Source organism: Pelodiscus sinensis, chromosome 3, assembly GCF_052426305.1.
Source record: "Pelodiscus sinensis isolate ZL-2025 chromosome 3, ASM5242630v1, whole genome shotgun sequence".
Lineage (NCBI taxonomy): Eukaryota > Metazoa > Chordata > Testudines > Trionychidae > Pelodiscus > Pelodiscus sinensis.
Window position 1 is genome coordinate 49,232,970 of NC_143054.1, and position 23,436 is coordinate 49,256,405.

Below are 23,436 nucleotides of genomic sequence, written 5' to 3' on the forward strand. Positions count from 1 at the left end.
GAAAAGCACAGATCCCTGTTATCTGGAGTGTATCACACCCCGTTTTTGCTGGGAATTGACAAATAGCTTTGGGCTTGGAGTAGTATTATTTTCTTTAAATGTTTGTATTTGACCAAACAGATTGATAAAAGGACTTAGAGAAAAAAAGAAAATGATTTCCTGTGTACACATCCTTGGAATCTCAAAGAGGGACTATGGGCTCTGTTTACTCATACTAAATTTTAAATTTTTGCAAGTATTTCATTTTTTTATTACTCTTACTCTTACTCTTGCTATTGCTATTACTATTATTAATTATTCATTAATTCTGAACACTTGGGAGTCCCATCCATGGATCAGAATCTGCCTGTGCTAGGTATTTTGCAAACACAGAACAAAGAACTTTCAGGTTAAATATAGTAACGTTGATTTACCAGTTCATTCCTAGATACAATTAGGAAGTAACAAGATACAATATACATTCAAACTGATATATTTGCCAAACCATTTGACCTTTCATTCAATTATGAGTACAGATGTTTGAAAAATAAAACTTACCTAATGTGCACTCTATACTTTTGTCCATCATCCACTCTAATAGTAGTATTGATGCTTCTAATTTCTGCTGCCCCATCACATACAAATTGGTACTACAAAGGAAAACATCCTACATAATTTATCATATTTGGATACTTATGCTATTTATTATATTATATTATATTATATTATATTATATTATATTATATTATATTATATTATATTATATTATATTATATTATATTATATTATATTATATTAGCATATTTGGAAACTTGAAACTGAAAGTACTAAATCTGCAAATAAACCCCCTCAGAAATATGACTATGTGTATCCAGAAAAATGCACATAATGTTTACAGGTCCAGATCAAGAAAACTCACTGATGCATTAAAAACAATTACATACTTTTTCCAAGTCGATGTACAAAAAATCTTTGTATATTTCCTTTTCACACATACTTTTGGGTCCAAATTTTCAGAGGATTTCAGCTACAATTCCACCTCAAGTGAATACTGGCTGCAGATGACCTTTACCTGCAAGCCTGTATTCCTTTCTTACTTTCAGATATGCATAGTTACACGTGAGCTGGAATATTTAGGGGTACCAAGCTGTTTCCTAAAAGTAATATGAAACTAGCACTAGATTTCATGGTTTGTATACTTGTAATCAATGCTATATTGCATGAATGGAATCATTGTCATTGGGGTTTTATATCTACATTTAATTGAGCAATTTTATCAATGACTAAAAGTGAATTGAATTAGTTTAAACATGACACTGGTACATTTGGTAGCCACTGTGAAAGTTATTCATATCAAAGCTTTTTAATACATTTTTGTCAATTAAGTTTCTGAAAGTATTTGTCTAAAAACAGACAAATATCTATTTTTTTCTGCATCAGTATTTTAGAGTAAAAACAACTAACATTATCTTAATGTTATCAAAGGTTGCTAAGTCTTGTGCAGATTCTTACCCCATGCCTACCTATTCATAATAGATAAGGAGTCAGCCATGAAAACATCACTACTGTCCACCTCTCAATATAAAACTGTTGTGTTAAATATATTCTCTTAGGGTGTGTCTAGACTACAGGGTTTTGTCGACAAAAGTGAACTTTTGTCGACAAAACTATACCTGCATCCACACTACTGCTGAGTTCTGTCCACATAACGTCAACAGAACTTAGCAGTTTTGTCGACACTGGTAAACCTCATTTTACGAGGCATAACGCCTTCTGTCGACAGAGTTTCTGTCGACAGAAGGTGTTATTGCATGTAAACTGTCCTTTGCGTCTACACTACCATGTCGACAAAGCAGCTTGCTTTGTCGACAGAACTCAATGTAGTCTAGACTCTCTTTGTTGACAGAAGTTTTGTCGACAGTATCTGTCGACAAAACTTCTGTCGACAGAAGCCTGTAGTCTAGACTTACCCTTAGATGTGTGTACTTAATTCAAACTACCCTCCATATTGAAGGTCAGCTTTGGTTTTACATCTATTCCTACTATTCAACGTTCCCTTCAGAGCAGTGCAATTTGGGTAACTTATGCATAGCAATTCATTATAGCAACAAGGCATATGCAACTCGTGAAAGGGCACTTGATTTTTAACTATTCTTCTAGAATATCTTATAACTGTGCCAATCAGACTCTTTTCTTAAACAAATTTGACAAAACATTACTGAATACTTTGACAAGAATAAATTGTACTACAGTAGAAATTCACTCTTTAAAATTTATAAATAAATGTGATCATATTTATTTTGTCCTGACATATGAAACATTAACTATCTTGACGTGATCCAGTGGAATTCTGTATCAGTATCTCCCATTTGTTCAGAACCGCGAGTAAATAAATTGTTTTCTCTATTTGAAAGTTCTTTTCTACAATTAATAAAACAACTTCATTGATTAATTTTCCAGGCAATAACTTCAGTGAGTTATTTTCCAGGCAATAACTTCAGGCAAAGTGCACAATGTGGCCCTGCATACAAAAGGTAAGCATAGTACTTTAATTTCGATAGGACCTGGGGGATACATCTGTATGTTCTCCTTATTTGTATACATAAAACTTCTATGTTTTTTAAGGAAACAACTTGAACTCCACCAGCTCTGGAGTAGGTTCAAATTATTTTGCCTATTTTACCTATAAGGCTGTGTCCAGACTCAGGGTTTTTTTCGAAAAAAGTAGCCTTTTTTCGAAAAAACTTCCCCTGCGTCTAGACTGCAGCCGCGTTCTTTCGAAATTAAATCGAAAGAACGCGGCTTTTCTTTTGACGGCGGTAAACCTCATTTCACGAGGAAGAATGCCTTCTTTTGAAAGTGCTTCTTTCGAAAGAAGGCGTTCTTGAATGTAAATAGGGCTTCTTCGAAAGAGAGCATCCAGACTCACTGGGGCTATGTCTAGACTGCAAGCCTCTTTCGAAAGAGGCTCTTTCGAAAGTGGCTTGCTTTTTCGAAAGAAAGCATCCAGTGAGTCTGGATGCTCTCTTTCGAAGAAGCCCTATTTACATTGAAGAACGCCTTCTTTCGAAAGAGGAACTTTCGAAAGAAGGCATTCTTCCTCGTGAAATGAGGTTTACCGCTATCGAAAGAAAAGCCGCGTTCTTTCGATTTAATTTCGAAAGAATGCGGCTTGAGTCTGGACGCAGGTGAGGTTTTTTCGAAAAAAGTAGCCTTTTTTCGAAAAAACCCCTGAGTCTGGACACAGCCTGGGAGCTTTCTTTCAAAAAAGCAGCTTGCTCTTTCGAAAGTTCCACTTGCAGTCTAGACGCTCTCTTTCGAAAGAGGCTTGCAGTCTAGACATAGCCTAAATGTGTGCATTGGAAGGGCACCAATATGATTTCCATATAGTTTACCTTTTATATCACCATTAATACTAGTCTCATCTGTCATGACAATTTCTGGGGAAATAATTTTGAAAGTGACAATTTAAGCAGTTGTTTCACTTAAAAATTCTGGGCAATCACTGAGATGCTCAAGAGTATATATTGTTTTCTATAGCCCTAGGCTGAATAAACCATTGATTATTATAAAAATCCAATTTGTTTTAGTCTTTCTAGAAGAAAAAAAAGGTACCTTACCTGTAATGTGCCATGTTTGATGAAGAGTTGAATAAAGAAATGTCCCATTGTTTCTGGGCTCTGTGCAATGAACAGAAGGAGACCTTGGCAGCTATAGGTCTGAAATTCTAAATGGATATTGTTTTGAGGTTTCAACTGCAAGCCTTGAAATTCCAGATAAGAGTCTCCATGATATTGAGCATAGTTGAAATCTGTGAATCCAGATAGATAGAAAATCAAATGTAAAAAGTTGTTTTTTATGATCTGATCACTGTTTTCTTTGCCAACACCAGTACAGATGAAGGGCATTCCTCTTCATCTATTACCAGACAGTTTCACCTTGGGAGGCAGATTTAAAACTAAGATATTCATCCTTCTTTTCTCCCAATAGACTGCCTAGAAGAGAACTTCTGAAGTTGTAAGTAAAAATGTAAGCTTTGTTATATTAAATGACACAAACTGCCTCAACCAAATTCTGTACTGGAAGAGGAGTTAGGTGGCAAGAAAGAAAAATATGTTTTGTGAAATCCTGTCTCCAATGAAGTCAATGGCAGTTTTGCCATTGACTTTAATGGGATCAAGATTTCTTTAGTTGTTTCCTAATGATATGGCTGCAATGAATCAAAACATGTAGCATTAACGCTGGGGATACGTCTAGACTACAAGCTTCTTTCGAAAAAGAGCGTCTAGAATACAAGCAGATTTTTCAGAAAAGTGAGCCGCTTTTTCGAAAGAGAGTCTAGACCAATGGGAGAAGACCAAAAGAATGCAGGTCTGACAATGAAGATTCTGTTTCTTGATTAGATTTCACATGGCTGATTAACTGATTAATACAGACAATCACCTATTATTTTAATTCAAAATGTATATAATGTAAAAAACAATATGAGGTGGGGAGAGTGGACAATTTCCAACTGAATTTTTTTGTTCATTTCTCCTCTGATTTATGCATATGCAATCACTGGCTTTAATATGTCTATAGTTATTGGTTCATACACATACACCAAAAAGTTTACATGAAAGTCAGGTTAGGACAAACAAAAACACATGCATGCTTTTGAAAATGTGATTCTTGATTCCTCAGTGTTTATAACGAGATAATCTAAATTTACAATTCTATATGGCTAAAAGTAGGGCAGCCTCGGACCAGAACGCATATCTGCTTATAAATAAATCAAATTTTGCTTTCTCTGCTACTTTTCTTGCAAGGTGTTTTTTTCCCCCTTAGCACAATTATAGTACTTTACGGTTTGCTCAAGCAGAAATATTTTCTACACTTACTTGAAAAACAATTTAGAGACACAATAATGTATGCCTTATCAAATAAAAAGTTCAGAGATCATTTAAAGAAAGGGTAATGACAGCTCACTTGTTTTATTGTAAAACATAATCAATACAACAACTTAAAACCTAAAAATTTCACCACTCAGTATAGTACATACAAAAAAGAATAAATAAAATATCATATTTTGTTTGGCTGAATTTAAAGTAGCCACTCAGGGTTTGATACTAGCATTTGAATGGCTTTTGAAGGTCACAGATCCTATTTCCAGTTTAAAAAAAGACAAAAGAATCAGCCCACTTCGTTTCTAATATCAACTTTGGTAAAATTTCAACTGCAGATGTTTGATTTCTGGGGTCTAGTATAAAATGAATATCAAGCAAGTTATGTGCAATTACTGTTGACCTTCCTGCTTAACACCTTGTTGAAACACAGACCAGAATTCTGCCTTTTCAGAACTTTTCAGAAAGCACAATTTAGTGTCAAATTCAGTCACTATATTCAAATCCTGAATATAGATCTTATTAATGAAGAATATTCAAAAATAAACTACTTCACACAAAGTTAATATATACACATAATTACTTTTAACACAAGCCTAAACATTTTTAAGGAGCCTTAATATATAAACATTGCAGTCTCAGGAATTCAAAAATCATTACACCATGAAAGGAAAAATAAACCATAAGTTGCTTGAAAATAATGAGATATTCATGGTTTTAAATTCACATGTCTTTTGGTTTTGTTTTCTGAACTTTGATCTTCAGAAGATTCACCCTTTCTATAATTCTGGATTTCAGGAAATGGAACCTGAAATGTACAAAAAAATCACATACCAATTGAGAAAACTCCCCCTTTTTATTTAAGATTAGTAGGTAGTACACCTCCCCAACAAAATCTTCTCATCCTTTCCCTGGAATATCTCCTAATCACTCTCACAATACTTATCCCTTATCTAATTCCTTATTCCCCAATCCTTTATGTCCATATTTCACAAGGGCACTAGCTCCCTTCTGGTCCACAAAACTTAATAGAGAAACTTCAGAGGACATTAACAAAAATATAAGAAATTTGGAAAAAAGTATCTGTGAGGAAAGGTAGAATCATAGAATCATAGAATAATAGGACTGGAAGGGACCTCGAGAGGTCATCGAGTCCAGCCCCCCGCCCTCAAGGCAGGATCAAGCTCCGTCTACACCATCCCTGACAGATGTAGAAATAATCATGCATCTTTGTTCTGGAAAAAAAAAAGTTGAAGGTGGACATGATCACTGTTCTCATATATGTGAAGAAATTGTTATAAAGAGGACAGCAATCTTTTATTTTCTTTGTCCACCAAAGATAATATAAGACATATTTGGCTACCAAAGATAATATAAGACATATTTGGCTTCACCTGCTGCCATGTAGATTTAGGTTAGCTGCTAAGAAAACCCTTTCCAGGTATAAGCATAGTTAAGTACTGGAATAGGTTGCTAGTGGAGGTTGTGGGAGTCTCATCATTGGAGGAATTCAAGTAAATAAATATGTGAAAGGAATGGCTGTACATACTATAGTTTGTCTCAGTTTGGGGATCAACTCAATGACTTCTTGCAATCCCTTCAAACCCTATTATTTTTATTGGTTTACTAATTCAGCTATACTTTTAAATAGAAGCAAGCACCTTTCAAACAGATTGCAAAAACCATTTATCCTTTGTTGACATACATTCAGACAAAAGCAAGATGCTTTATTAACTGATACATTATTAAAGGATTTAATCATGAAGAATATAAAAAGTGAATTTCAACATTTTAATTTTCCTTTGTTAAAAGCAGGAATGTTTTGTTTGTTTCTTGGTTGATAAAAGCATATAAATAGTAGTCACCTAAGTAGCACTGAATAGATTTCCACAGTATATTAAAATGTTAAAAAATATGGTGGTGTTTATTTGAACATATTACAAATGTAAATAAATATGAAGTCACTTTGTTTAAACCAGATTGACAAAAAACTTTCTTAGAAAGATGAAATGAAAGACTTTCAGTACCATGGAAACCTACCATCTCTTATTGCTTGAAGGAAGAATAAGGAAATGAAGTGAATATTATGATTAACAAAATTTACAGGAGACATAAAGATTGGGGGGAGTCACAAATAAAGAAGAGGGCAGGTCACTAATACCGATTGATCTGGATCACATGGTAAGATAGGTACAAGCAAACTATATGACTTTTGGTATGGGAAAAAGTACGGTCATCTAGGAATTAAAAACGTCAGGCTATATTTATGGGGAAGGAGATTATCTCAGAGAACACCAAATCCAGAATATAATTGGAGGCTGGGAAAATAATCAGCTGAACATGAGCTCTCAGTGCAATGATGGGCCCAAAAGACCAATGTGATCTTTGAATGTATAAACAGAGGAACATCAAATAGATAAGCAGGTATCTATTTACCTCTGTTCTGACACAGATACAAGCCTTCGGACATGATGTATCTAGTTCCAGTCATACTTTAAGAAGGAGATATGAAAATTGGAGAGGATTCAGAAAAAAACTTCAAGAAGTGTAAAAGAATTGGAAAAGATACCTTATAGTGAAAGGCTCAAGAAGTTCCATCAATATATCTTACCAGAGAAAAGGATGCAACCTGATGCTTCTGATGTCCTTAGATCTCTGACTGTAATTGAGCAACCCTTAGCTGAAATACTTTTGCACCATTGCAACATACTTGTAAAAAACCATAATCTTTTAACATATTTACAAATATGTTAGTTCCTGATCTAGTCCCTATATACTGAGCAAGAGCATTGTAAAAGGACCCTAAGGCCTGGTCTACACTAGACCAGGAAAGCCAGCATAAAGTACGCAACTCCAGCTACACAAAATGTGTAACTGGAGTTGGCTCACCTTAAGCCAATCCTTGGTGGTGTTCACATAGCTGGAGGCTGATAGGAGCACATGCTTTTGTTGGCTTCCCTTACTCCTTGCAAAAGGAGGAGTACCACATTCTGGTGGGAGCTGCCATCAACATTTGATTTAGGGGTCTATACAAGACCTGCTATATCAAAAGCCAGAAAATTGACCTCTGGAGCATTGATCTTCTGGTAAGTATAGACATGCCCTAGAAGTCCCAGATCAAGTTAGCAGAGGATTCCCCTAGCACAGCAATAGTCATTATCTTTGATGGGAGTTGTAGGTCTAGATTTCCTAGCTAGCATTTAAAACCTCAACCATAACGCTTTCTTGTCAATTCCCAAATAAAGCTCAGTTTCCAACATTTTGGACAAATTTAATATCCCAAGACCTGCAGGGAAAAAAATTAACACTCTGTAATTAAATGTGATAAACATCTCCAATGTTCATATAAAGTAGTGTGTTGTGGATTACGCAGAAAATTCCTAATACCTTAACATCTGCTCAAATATCTAAGAAGGGAACACAGAGATTTTTCTAAATTATCAGAGGCAGTTAAGGTCCCAATGCCAGTGAATTTTAATGGGAATTAGGTGCCTAGCTGTAATTTGTGCCTTTGAAAATCTTCTCTGGAGTGCAGAACATTAATGTTTTATTAAACTATCTATCCATTGCTAACTGCAGTAAATGTCCTACAGCATATCAGACTTTTATGCACATGTCTTAAAATAAGTTCAGTCAAATACTTAAATGCTCACTTTAGTACAAGCCTCATCCGGTTGTAATTCTTCTTTTGTTTAGATCCATGCTTTCACCTTGGTTTCCCTTGCCACTGGAAATTCAGTACTTCCTAGCAAATGCCAATCCCTCATGATGCCAATACCTACTGAGTATTTTTGGCTCTCTCACCATTAAGTGACACAACAACATCAACAACAGAAGCAGGCATAATTTTTAAAGACAGCAATTTACTGATATTTGCTAGTAGAAATACGTACGTGAAATGTAGACAATGCTATGGAAGTTATACTGCCTTTTACTGAAGATTACCTCACAGGCAGGATTATTTGCTGCCTTGAAGTTTAGTTAATTATTTATTTGTACAATATGTAAAAAACACAACCACTTTCACAGGTATAAATGACTACATAAGATGCAAAGCAATGGAAATTGGTGAAGGTTTTTAAGTTTTAGTAGCTTCATTGCTATGGCTGTTGTTCCTGCTGCTTAATGACAAATTTGTTACAACAATATTTGAATAAATAGATAAGATCTCAATTCTCCGTAACAAATAATACATGGTACTTAGGGATAGAATTTGTATGACTGGAATTGTGCTTAATATCCAGATACAATTTTGATTAATGAATATTACTCAAAGGTGGAATCTATACTATTTTAATTACATTTAATATCTTGATACAATTAATAATAAATACTTTGCACTGAGAGTTGGGATTTGTATCACCGGAATGCCAGAAGCAGAATATCAACCCCCTCTGCTCACGTTGGTGACTCCATTCCCTGTTAGAATCCCTAATCACACAAAATCAGTGACTGTGTATGAAGACCTATTGTTTTCCTTGCAGTGCTTCTGCAAAGCGGAATTACAGAACTCATTTAAAGACAGCTTCCTGCAGGGGACTCTTTTCTGCTATGCTAACCATAATGGGTGTGCAGCAGTCATTGCTTTCTGTGGCTGTCAAGCTTTGTTGGTGGTCTAAGTATGAGGGTGCATAGGAGCATAGACATACCTCTCTGCCTCACTTGGGCATACTAGCACCAGAGAGGATTCTAAGCAAGTAGCAGTCCCTGCAATCAAAAATGACTTTTTGGAAGAAACCTTAACTTTTCAATTTCCTCCACTTTTGGGCTTCATTTCACAAAACTGCATCTACTTAGTTTTTATATTTAATCAAATACATTTTCCCCTTTCTTTAGCATCCCCAAATAGGTAGGCAGGTGGAAGTTGATGTTTCACAGAGCCCCAGAAGACAATCTTGGCAAAGGGCTTTTTCAGTGTTCTTAATACACTCCTCGTTTAATTCTGGTTATTTTTCTTCTATTTGTAATTTCTATTTTAAGGCTTAGGTTGTTTCAAAGTAATCTCATGATTTTCTTTGAGTTTTGCCTATAGTCTTTCCAAGTAAATTGCTTTAAAGGGAACACAACACTGATTTTCAGCTATTATTTCTATTTCCAGAAACAGTGCTATTATGCTGTAATATGCCTCACCTTTGGTTCCACACAATGAATCCACAGTTATTGAGAATCTATGTTTTATTCTGTCAGTGAGGTCAGTGCTGCATGAGTAGCTGAGAATTATAGTCATGTTTTTCTCCCAAAGTTGAAATGTCCTCTAATCTGGCATACTATACAACAATAAAGTGTGGTTAACAACCAGAACTGTTCCCAGTGTAGCCCATAAGGCACTCTCAAGCAAAGAAAAACAACAGTTATGAATAAACTCTTTTAGTGCTCCCTTCGTCACCACTAGAAGAGGACACGGACTTTGATAGACTGTGTTATTCTTTCAGGTTAAGTAAGAATGTAGCTAGTACATTGTTTTTATACTTTACAATTTAACATTACATAAAATAGTTCATATTCACATATGCAATCAAGTTCACATTTCAAAATTCTTCATTAAAATGACAATTAAAATTCTTCAATTAAAATACTTGAGTACACTAACGTGGAAAATTAAGGCTTTTTAAAATTATTTTTGTGACAATTATATGCATCTTCGTGTTCCTAGTTGGTGGTATGCTGCCTGCCTGGACGGAGCTAAATTAAAGGAGGCTGTTAGGAGAAAACAAACAGGAAGAAAAAGTAAAGATAACTTGAGTAAACAACTTCAAGAAAACAGGCCATCATTAGAAAGATGCTGTTGCCGGCTCGCAAACACAGAGGCCTGGTCTACACTGGACCTGGAAGGTCAGTGTAAGGTATGCAACTCTAGCTACACAAAATGCATATCTGGAGTTAGCTTATCTTAAACTGAGCTGTGGCAGTGTCCACACTGCTGGAGGCCAAAGGGAGCAAATGATCCCATTGGCTTCCCTTATTCCTTGCAAAAGAAGAAGCCTCTGACGCTGACAAGAGCTGCCCTTAGCATTCAATTTATGGGTCTATACTAGATCCGCTAAATCGAACACTAGAAGGTTAACCTCTGGAAGTCGATCTTGCGATAAGTATAGCTGTGTCTACAGACTAAGATCATAGGGGACAATCATGATCGTCTAGTCTGACCTCTTGCATATTAAAGACTAACAAAACATGTAAATGGTATCATGAGCTTTCATAGGTTTTGCCCACAAAAGCTCATGATAACTTCTACATGTTTTGTTAGTCTTTAAGGTGCTACTAGACTATTTGTTGTTTTTTTAAGTTTTTCCTATTACAAACTAGCCCAGCTTCCCCTCTGAAGCTCTTGCATATTGCAGGCCACAAAATCTTACCCTCTCCTGAAATACACCTCTTGGGCTGAGTTACTGAAGTCCTCAAATCATGGTTTAAAGACTCCATGTCTCAGAGAGTTCACTATTTATATTAATTTAAACCTGAAAGTGACCCGGGCTTCATGCTGCAGAGAAAGGGAAAAAAAAGGCAAAAACTCCAAAACAATTTGAGTTTCAGTCAATCTGACCTATTTGAAAATTCTCCTGATCTTCAAATATGGTGTTCAGTTAGATCATATTTGTAAGGGAGCAGATACCTGTTAAAGAATTCAGCAGCAGATAGCTGTTAAAGAATTATCTGTAGTAACTCAGAGCCCTTTCATCTGGTGTCTTCAGCAGGTGGGGACTTTTGCTGCTGGTACTTACCAATGGGCTATATGCCCGAGAGATAATCCCATTCTATCATCCAGTGCTAATATATTGTGTTCCCAACTTTTCCCAGGCCAGCGCTAAAAATTTCCCAAATCTGATGAAAAATTCCCAGATTATCTTTTACGTGTTATAAAGGCTATTTTATGTATAGTTAATTCTTTGGTTTTATTACTTATATATCGATATCGATATCGATATCGATATAGATATATATAATTAACTTGAAATATATGACAATAATTTTGATGATTACATGATGCTCTCTCTAATTAAAAATATAATTTTATTAAAGCTGAACTTTTCAGCCAAAAATAATTATTTTTTATATATCCAATATCCTTAATTACTTTATGGATGTTATTTCATAAAACGAAAGAATAATAAAACATTTTAATTATTTTACTCCTGCAAGATAAAATCAGTACAATATACACTTCAGTATACATTTCAGTTATATATGATAAATAAAGGAACTCATCATATATAAAATATTTTTGTTTCATATAAAATGAATAGAATATTTAATACATAAAACTGAACTATCACAATGAGTTTAACTCATCAGATAAGTCATGACTTCACTCCTCACTAGAAATGTCATCACCATCCTTAATATTGTTATTAGTTTGACCGCCAGTTTTTCTGGCATATTCATATTTGTATTAAGTAAACTTAAATGCTTCTTTGTAATTACAAAACTAGAACTTTTCTTTTTTTTTCTTTAAAAGCTGATCTGACAGGGTATGTCTACACTAGAGCACTAATTCGAACTAACTTAATTCGAATTAGTTAATTTGAACTAAGCTAATTCGAACTAGTGCATCTAGATCTAAAAACTAGTTCGAATGAGCATTTTGCTAATTCGAACTAGCATATCCACATTGAGTGGACCCTGAACCGAGGTTAAGGATGGCCGGAAGCAGTGCCGGCAGGGCATCAGGTTAGGACTTAGAGCATGGAGTTGCTGCCTCAGGCTAGCTGAGGGCTGTGCTTAAAGGGACCCGACTCCCACCCCGGACAGACAGTTCTCAGGGGTTACCCGCTCGCTTGTCTAACTCGATGAGGGACAGCAAAGCAGTCTTGGCTTGGAGTGCCCTAAATGCCCACACTCGGCACATCACAGCACTCAGCCATCAGCCCGGTTACACTTGCCACAGGCTGCCAACCGGGGGGGGGGAGTCAATTGAGGGGCTGCAGGAGAGCTTCCACCCCGAGGAGCCTGCAGAGCCATCCCAGTCCTCACCATCAGGGGCTCGTACCCCATTCCTCCCTCACCTCTTTCCACTTACCCCTCCCTAGCCCCCCTTCCTGATATACAAAATAAAGGACACATGTGTTCAAAAATAGAAACTCTCTTTATTGAACAAAACTCGGGGAGACTGGGAAAAGGAGGTGGGAGACGGTAAGAGAGAGGGTGGGAGAGGGGAGGGCAACTAAAATGATGAGGGGTTTGGAACAGGTCCCATATGAAGAGAGGCTAAAGAGACTGGGACTTTTCAGCTTAGAAAAGAGGAGACGGAGGGGGGATATGATAGAGGTCTATAAAAGCATGAGTGGTGTGGAGAGGGTGCATAAAGAAAAGTTCTTCATTAGTTCCAATAATAGAAGGACTGGAGGACACCAAATGAAATGAATGGGTAGCAGGCTTCAAACTAATAACAAAAAGTTCTTCATCACAAAGCAAATAGTCAACCTGTGGAACTCCTTGCTGCAGGAGGCTGTGAAGGCTAGAACTATAACAGAGTTTAAAGAGAAGTTAGATAAATTCATGGAGGTTGGGTCCATGGAGTGGTATTAGCCAGGGGGTAGAAATGGTGTCCCTGGCCTCTGTTTGTGGAACGCTGGAGATGGATGGCACGAGACAAATGGCTTGATCATTGTCTTCGATCCATCCCCTCCAGAGTACCTAGTGTGGGCCGTTGTCAGCAGACAGGCTACTGGGCTAGATGGACCTTTGGTCTGACTCATTATGGCCATTCTTATGTTTTTATGTTCTAAGCTTGGGGCTCAGGGTCGGGGGTCTCACTGGACCACCCTGATTTTCATGTAAACCTGCTCCTGGGTGGCCAGGCTGGCAGCTATCCTGCCCTAGATGGCCGCTTTCCTGTGCCTAGTGCGGAGGTCATGGATGAGGTCCACGATCTCCGCTCTAGACCAGGCAGGCGCCCGCCTCTTGCGGACCGAGTCAGGCTCCTGGGAGCGGCCAGCCTGGCCCCGGAAAGAGACAGAGGACTGGGTGGCAGTGGGTGGCTGGCTCGTGCCATGCCAGGTGCAGGGTCTGCTGGCTGGGTGCTGGCAGGCTTGCACCTGGCACGGGCACCATAGCCAGACAGTGCCCCTTTAAGTGCTCCGGGGCCAGGAGGGGGGCAGAAGAGTTTCCCTGGTGGTGCCCAGAGTGGCCACCAGGGCAAGCTGGGGAGGGCTAGCCTCCCACTAGTTTGAATTAAGTGGCTACACGGCCCTTAATTCAAACTACTTAATTCGAACTAGGCGTTAGTCCTCGTAGAATGAGGTTTACCTAGTTCAAATAAAGCGCTACGCTAGTTCGAACTAGCGGTTTCTATGTGTAGCACCTATCAAAGTTAATTCGAACTAACGTCTGTTAGTTCGAATTAACTTTGTAGTGTAGACATACCCAGGTGATGTTAGGGTTTCCATGTTCCGTGACCGTCAAAAGGATCTTGTCCCATTCTTCTTCATGGAAGGTGATCTTGTAGCCTGCATCAACATCGATGGTTGATGGCAGCCCTCAACATCATTCTTGATCCAGATGAGTGGAGACTGATGATTCGAAGACGAATCTTAAAGCTGTTTTGCTGCATAATGGCAATGTTTTGCCATCAATTCCAGTTGGTCATGCAGGCCATATGAAGGAAATCTATGACAACATGAAACAACATTTGAGGTGCATAAACTATGACCAACATCAGTGGCAGCTTTGTGGCGATTTGAAGGTTGTTGCTCTCTTGCTTGGTCTGCAGACCGGATACACAAAGTACTGCTGTTTTCTCTGCGAATGGGATAGTCGTGCAAGAGATTCCCACTACATCAAGATAGATTGGCCACTCTGACAGTCATTGGAGCCTGGGAGGAAAAGTGTTCAGCATCCACCACTTGTTGAATCAAGGAAGATTTTGTTACCACCCTTACACATCTTCTGATCAAGAACTTTGTCAATGCCATGGACAAAACACAAGCAGCTTTCAAGTACCTCCATGGAAAATTTCCAAGGTTAAGTGAAGCTAAGATAAAGGAAGGTGTCTTTGTTGGTCCTCAGATTCGTGAATTTCTTCGAGATGATGCATTTGACCATGCACTGCGTGGCAAAGAAAAGACATCATGGAAAGCCTTCCAGTTAGTGGCAATAAATTTTCTCGGAAACAACAAGGCAGACAACTACAGGTTGTTGGTGGAAAACCTCCTCAAGGCATACAAAAGCCTTGGTTGCAACATATCACTAAAGATACATTTTTTGCACTCTCATCTAGATTTTTTTCCACTGAACTACGGAGCAGTGAGCGACGAGCATGGCGAGCGATTTCACCAGGACATTACAACAATGGAGAAACGCTATCAGGGGAAATGGAGCCCATCAATGCTTGCAGACTATTGCTAGACAGTGACAAGAGATGCTCCATTTAATAAATACAAGAGACAAGTGAAGAAGCGCTGAGTAGACACTGAATAGCACTAAACTATGTACATAATAGCTTTTTGCCCTTTGTTTCATAATACATTTTATTTATGTAATCCTTTTGCTGATTTTTAAAGTGTTATATAAACAGGACAGGTGAAATATTATCATGTAAAGCAACCATAAACACATGAAAAGACGTAGGTTTACAATTTATGATTAAAACTCTACTATCTACACAATATACATAGACGTAAAATGTAAAAACTTAAATATCTTGGAAAAAGTAGCCAATCAGTTGTTTTAATTGTCATATTTGAATTCAGCACATCAAAATACATAATAAATAGCACATCTTATCTCTGAAGCAGACGACTTCAAAAAAATTGTAGACCAGTGTTTTTATTCCGAAGGAATGACAAAATGAACAGAAATTTTAATTTCATTGAAAATTTCCCAGGATTTAACAAATTTTCAAGAAAATTCCCAATTTCCCATTTTGACACATTTTACTCAAAAATTCCCAGAATTCAAGAAATTTCCCAGGATATAGAAGCACTGCTATAATTCCCTCCATAAATTTAACAAGTTTAGTGTTGAAGTCAGTTAGGTTTTCTTGCTTCCCCTACTTCACTTGTAAAGGCTGTCCTAGAACTTTACTGTTCTGATGGTTAGAAATGGTAATCTAATTTATAGCCTAAATTTATTGATGACCAGTTAATAACTATTTATTCTTGTGTCCACATTGATACTTAACTTAAATAACTCCAGCCCTCCCAGATATTTATCCCTCTGATGTATTAATAGAAAACAATCCTATCTCCCTTCAGCCTTCTTTTGGTTAGACTAAATAAGCCAAGCTATTTGAATCTACTCTAATCTCATAAGATAGGTTTTCCATTCTTTAGATCAGGCCTGTAGTTTCTTGGGTTGTCCTTATTTCTCTTTTTATAGATGAGATACTACATTTGCCCTTTTCCAGTCTTCTGGAGTGTCTCCTGTCTTCCACAATTTATCAAAGATGATGGCTAATGGCTCAGATATCTCCTCAGTCAGTTCCTTGAGTATTCTAGAATGTATTTAATCAAACCCTGGGGACGTGAAAACATCTAGCTTTTCAAAGTAATTTTTAACTTGTTCTTTTCTTATTTTAACTTCTGAACCTATCCGATTATCACTGGCATTCACTATGTTAAGCATCCAATTTCCACCAATCTTCTTGGTAAATTTGACATGAAGAAGTCTTTAAGCACCTCAGCCATTTTCACATTTTCCGTTATTGTTTTTCCCTCTTCAATGAGCAATGTGCCTACCCTGTCCTTGGTCTTTGAGGGCAAGTCTTATTTTGAAATGACAAGGCGAGCATCCACACTACCAAGCCTGTTATTTTGAAATAACGGACATATTTAAAGATGCAGAACGGATATTTTGGGGTACTTCCTGTATGCTGAAATAGCAATGGTATCTAGACATATCCCTAATGGTTTGCAGATAGATTTGGATAATTTTTTTAAAGCAAAGACTTTATTGGATGAAAATTACAGCATGAGTTGACCCCAAACAACTTGCAATTTATAATGAAGTTGATTAATAATTTTGATTGGACTGGAAAGTCTAAATGGCTTGGTATTATTGAAACTAGCTATTTCATTATAAAACCAGTGCATTGTTTCAACTGGAGTCACAAACATCTAGAAGAGGAAATGCAGGAGTTCCTCTTATAACTTCAGACCTGTGGCTAAAGCCCTTACTTGAGAGACCCAGTATGACTCCCCCCCTCTTTTGAGGTGAAAAGGGATTTTAACTTGAATCTCCTACATTGTATCAGAGTGCCCTGGTCACACTGGATTATGAGATGCTCTGGTATAAATCTTTTTCAGTTTCTTTGTTGAAGTTTAGTCCATACCATTCATGTATGCAGATGTTTATCATATCCCCCAGTAGTCATCACTTTTTCAGTTGAACAGTTCCAGTCTTTTTAACATCTTCTTATCTGGAAGCTATTATACCCATAATCACTGTAGTTGCCCTTCCCTGCACCTTTTCCAACTGTAATATATTTTTATGAGATGAGGGCAACTAGAACTTCATCCAGTAATCAAGGTGCAGCCATACCATTAATTTATACAGTGGTATTATGAACTTTTTCAGTTTTAACATTAACCCTTTTCCTATGGGTTCTTAACATTTGATCACTGCCGCCGATACTGTAGTAGTACCTTTGTTGAGTGACATTAGCTATTTTAGTGCCCATTATTTTGTATGCATAGATGGAATTACTTTTTTCCAGTATGCATAATTTGCACTTATTAACATTGACTTTCCTCTGCCATTTGTAGCAAATTCCCTTTATTACTCTTTGCAATCAGCTTTGGACTTAATTATCTTGAGTAATTTTGTACTGTCTCCAAATTTTGCCACTTTGTTGTTCACCCCATTTTCAGACCATTTATGAATATGTTAAAGACCATAGATCCCAATAAGAGCTTACAGACCCCGTTATTTAACTCTCTCCAGTGTGAAAACCGATAATTTATTCCTACTTTCCCCCCCATCCATTCTGGTCCACATTTGTTCTGTTCCTCAGTCTTCCTTCAGTTCAGTGTCCCATCTCTCTCCTTTCCATTCCCGTCTCCCAGGTATGAGAGCAGGACTGCTGTGGATCCTCTCTCCCAGTTCCCAGGACAAACAGGACTGAGAGAGAAGTGGTAGGGATCATGGAAGAACCGTTCTGTTGCTCACAGGAGAAAAAGGGAGCAGAGAGGAATGGTAGGACTGGAGAAACCTCTGCCTGCTTCCTACAGCTTTCCTTAATAACTGCTTTCACCCCCAGCAGGAAGGGAAGTGAGAGAAAGCAGCAAATAAGAGTGGGTTCCTCCCAGGGAAGTTTGAAATGTGAACCCTTTGGAATCCAGTTCAGTTTGAATACATTTTATTTGCTACATTTGTAACCTGCTTCAGTTTAAGAACTGGTTATCACAGTTTGTAGCATGAGAGCTGTTACCTAGAAAGCAGTCTAAGTTTGTCAGGGTATGTCTACACTACCACCCTAGTTCGAACTAGGGTGGTAATGTAGGCAACCGGAGTTGCAAATGAAGCCCGGGATTTGAATTTCCTGGGCTTCATTTGCATCAAGCTGGGCACCGCCATTTTTAAATGTCCGTTAGTGCGGACTCCATGCCACGCGGCTACACACGGCACGGACTAGGTAGTTCAGACTAGGCTTCCTAGTCCGAACTACCGTTACTCCTCGTTTCGGAAGCCTAGTCCGAACTACCTAGTCCATGCTGCGTGTAGCTGTGTGGCACGGAGTCCGCACTAGCGGACATTTAAAAATGGCGGTGCCTGGCAAGATGCAAATGAAGCCCGGGAAATTCAAATCCCGGGCTTCATTTGCAACTCTGGTTGCCTACATTACCACCCTAGTTCGAACTAGGGTGGTAGTGTAGACATACCCTTGCAGAGTCCTGGCATCCAGCCCCAGCTCTGAGTAGTAAGGGCACCAACAGGACTGGGGGGTGTAGCTCAGCATCCCCGCTCCAAGAATTATTCCAATACCACTGCCAGCAGGAGGCCACACATCAAACTCCTGCCTTTCCCCCTTTAGCCAGCACTCCATATCCCCTTCTGTACCCCAAATTGCAGGAATGAGCCCCTTACCAGATCCAGAATCCCAATTAGTGCCTGCAGATTCCCAGCAAGAAGAAATATGAGTGTCCATATAGACCTGCATAGTACTAAAGCAGATGGCATTGATGAAGTATAGCCAAATCTCAGTTTAAGAATAGGGTAACTGCAAGATTCCACTCCAAAACAGTAAGGGCATGAATTTTAACACTTCAGCTAATGCACTCAAAGATTTAAAGGGGACAGTAGTCAAACAGGTCTGTCACTGTGACAGGGAGGTACTAGCACTGTATAAATAGTACAGACCACACCAATAAACATTTTTAAACACTTTGCTACATACTACTACTTTTTGTTATTACAGACATTTTCACAGCGTGAATTAATTCAAGGAACAGCTATTTTCCTAAATCACAAAAGTTGGCCTTCCATGGCTCATTATACTCCAATACAAAAATACAGGGACTGATTTTGATCAGGAATAGCTCTGCTGACGTTAATGTATTTATAATGGTTTAAGAGCCAACCTCACAGAGATCAAAATCAGACCCAGACATTCTAGCACAAATATTAATAGCTTGATTTTCAAAGTTGTTGAGGACCTTTCGCTACAATGGGGTTGCTGAGCTCTTCTGAATAATCAGGCTATTAGCATTATATAAATGCGGCCATGGGCTTAGGAGAAATAAATGCTAGCAGTTGTATACATGGAATTTTTAACCCAATTACCTTTTTAAATTTTATATAGAGCTCTATTAAACGTAAAATAATATGCCCATTTATCTGTAATTTATCTTTGTAAATATATGTGCCCATTAAATGCAGTACATAGGTTTCTGTACAACTAACCCATTATCCTCTGCAATGAAAAAGTAGCAAATGACTGGCCTGAGGAAAGACTGAGCTATGAATTTGTAATGTTTAAATGGGTTGCAGGAGCACCAAATTGTACCAGAATTACATGCCTATCTTCCGCTTGAAACAGTGACTGTTATTAGTTGCATTTATCCCAAAAGGTATCTAATTTATTATAACTGAGGACCCACGTTTATTGATATGCAGAGCAGCTTTTGCAAGGTGCCAAATGTCCTTAACTCCTAATGAAATGGACCTAATAATTGGTCTTGATTTAGGTGAAACCTTTCCCCTATAAAATTGTCATTTTATCCCAGATGTTCCCAAGTAAAGATTACCAGATAACAAAAATCTTATAAATCCCAGCTTACTCTGAAATACTGTGCAGCAAGGATCACTGGGATTTCTTGACAGTTATGGACAGAGCAGCAGTCAATGAGAGAAAAACTGCAGTATTAAATTACTACTTGGGAGACAAGATTTCAATATTTCTGTCATGTTGCTTTAGGGAAAATTTAGAGGGATTGTCCTAGATATGCAAACTGAGATCATGAGGCTAGTCATTCATGACGAGTAAAATCATCATGAATGTTTAATTACCCCCATATTGAATAATATTCCTTACACTTACGTCTGATTGATTAGAAAGGTTTGTAAAGTGTGAAAGGTCTATACATTTTATTTAAAATGTACTTACCAAGAATGCATAGTCACATCTTATGGATATTTACTACAACTATATCATGAAACTTTTATTTAAAAAAAAACAACCTTTGCTAATGTATGAATATTCTAGGAGTTAGGATTTTCTCTAAATTACTTAGTGTACTACAGAACCACTATCTCAAAATATTGACTACATATTTAATAGTTACAGGAACAAATCTGCTATACAATTTTTATGGAGAGGAACTATAATTATAGTATCAGAGCCAACTGAAGGTTTTCTTCAGGTAATTGATTTTAGCTTAATCTATGTATAGCTTTTGAGTATGATATACATCATAGCAGTGTGAAATATCTATATTACTTACAGTGGTCTTTCCAGCATTAGCAAAGTATTGTAACTACTGATTATAATGGTTGCCTTTTCAATTCAGCATATTGATTTTCTGTGCAGTCTTCTGTATTTGACTTGTAAAGGGATTATAATTCCATCATACTCTGAGGTTCAGGGAGTTGTAGCCAATATGAATAAGTTAAGATACATACATTGTGAGCTAAATGAAAACAGTTCTTTTAAATGTTTCCAAATGAAGCCCTGCCCAAGTGTGATAGTGCAGGAACTCTAGGAAAACACAGCATGAATAAGAAAAAGGACCATCCATAATTCAGTGAAAACAGAGGTTTTAAAGCAACTGGAGGATTAATCCAGAATCTATTAATAGAAAAATTAGATGAACTTACTAAATAAATAAACATTGACATGCAAGTGGAAAGTAAACCAAACTGAAATCCAGGACTCCACAAAAATCTTGAAATATTTGTAAATGTCTCTGGCTTTAAAATATTTGTACAAATATAAATCCTCAGGTTTATAACCCTCATATTATTTTCAATAGTAACAAGGACATTTCCTATGAATGTCTCATGTCATTAGTCTCTAAGGGTATGTCTACACTACAGCACTAATTCAAACTAACTTAGTTAATTCGAATTAGTGCATCTAATTAGCATTGTTTCACCTCATTTCACGAGGAAGAATGCCTTCTTGTGGTGAAACAAGAGCAGTGGTCAATTCTCCCTGGGGACAAGGTGGTTGAAACCCAGCCCCCCTCTGCAAGGCCAGGGCCCCTGCATGACACCCAGCTGCTGCTCCATGGTGGGCAAGGCCCAGGCACATGGTCCCTGGGCTGCCTCTTCCCCCAGCCCCCCCCCCCCCCGTACACATAAGGGGAACATGATGGCACTCACCTGCGGAGCCCTCCTTGGCCTCGGACGACACAGCCGATGTGCTCTGTGGGATGCCTTGGGGGTCCTGGGCAGGCTTCCTGCAGGCTCCTGGCTCTCAGCATCCTCCTCCTCCTCCTCCTCTGTATCAGGGACGGGTCCCTCTGTCCCAGGGTCGATCACCTCCCGGGGACATGGATGGCGTGAGCCCCCATGATGCGGTCCAGGGCCTCAAAGAGGGGGCAGGTCTCTGGGTCAGCCCCTGGCTGGCAGGCCCTGGAGTAGGACTGCCGCAGGTCCTTGATTTTGCAGCAGACCTGCTCCTGGGTCCGTATGTGGCCTCTGGTGGCCAGGCTGACAGCCATGCGGCTGTAGATGGCCGTGTTCCTGTGGCTAGTGCAGAGATCATGGACTTTGGAGGCTTTCCCCCAAACCTCGATGAGGTCCATGATCTCCGCGCTTGACCAGGCGGGCACCCGCCTCTTGCGGCCCCGGGCAGGCTCCTGGGAACCGCCAGCCTGGTCCTGTGAAGAGGGGAAGGGCTTAGTGGCAGAGGGTGGCTGGCTCATCCTGTGCCAGGTGCAGGGTCTGCTGGCTGGTGCTGGCAGGCTTGCAACTGGCACAAGCAGTGTAGCCAGACCGTGGCCCTTTCTGGGCTCTGGGGCTGGGAGGGGGGCAGAAGAGTTTTCCTGGTTTGGCCCAGAGTGGCCACCAGGGCAAGCTGGAAAGGGTGAATTAAGTGACTACACAGCCCTTAATTCGAACTACTTAATTCGAACTAGGCGTTAGTCCTTGTAGAATGAGGTTTACCTAGTTCGAATTAAGCGCTCCGCTAGTTCAAATTAAGTTCGAACTAGCGGTTTGTATGTGTAGCGCCTATGAAAGTTAATTCGAACTAACCACTGCTACAGGACCACTTTTGTTTTTTAAGGTTTTTTAGATAAACACCTTGTTTCTTTACATGTTTTAAAGATCATATGTATATCATATACTACTCAGTTTCAAAAAGATAAGAAACAAATGGTGTAGATTTGGAATAAAGACACAAATATATGCAATATATTTATGAAATCTAAAGACATGGACTAAGGCTAACAATGTGAGTCCAAAGACTTATTCCTGTGACAAAAATATCTAAATATTCAATTGATCTCTAGCTTGTAATTTATGATAAAAGCCTACAGGTTTCCACTCCAAAGACTGATTGACAAATATGTAACTCCAATGAACCTGGGTCATTAACAGGTTAGACTGAATCTGGGAACTTGGAGGTAAAGTCCTGACCCTTTACTGCATAAGCTAAAAACCAACTGATGTTATTCTGAAATAACATAGTGCGTTTGTACACAGCAAGCCGTTATGTCAAAATAATTTTGAGATGGAGGACTTCTTACTCCAATTCCTGTAACCCTCATTTCATGAGGAGTAAGGAAAGTTGAAGGAAGAGTGTTCTTCCTTCAACTTCCTGCCGTGTAGACAGCGCCAAAAGCCAAGTTAAGTTATTTCAACTTAAGCTCCACAATTGACATAGCTGAAGTTGCATAACTTAATTGGACTTTAGTCCTGCTGTGGTTGATGTGCCCTAAGAGATCCTTTGTCTACGTGAAAGCAGACTTGGTGACTGCTTTCCACAGTTCAATGTTGCATTGTGGATTAGGCTTTTAGCTAGATGCTAGGCTGCCAACACAGTCAAATGTCAGCACTTGATTCTTGGGGCCTTTGTGAAGTATACCTTGGCAACTGAACTTAGAATTTCTCAGTTGCAATGGCCAACCATTGAAAACTGACAAGAGCAGAGATAATCACATGGAATATAAGGACAATGTGTAATCCAGAAAGT

General features: G+C 38.5%; 1 protein-coding gene across 1 annotated transcript in view; it reads right to left on the minus strand.

Annotated features, from left to right (window-relative positions):
- The window catches only part of LOC149524647 (protein eyes shut homolog), a 364,551-nt gene that overhangs the window by 48,628 nt on the left and 292,487 nt on the right, over positions 1-23,436 (minus strand). Inside the window, exons 5-6 of the mRNA XM_089776925.1 lie at positions 3,600-3,790; positions 538-629 (exon numbers count right to left, since the gene is read on the minus strand). Coding sequence (XP_089633051.1) covers positions 538-629; positions 3,600-3,790 — 283 coding nt within the window. The remainder of the gene's footprint in view (positions 1-537; positions 630-3,599; positions 3,791-23,436) is intronic.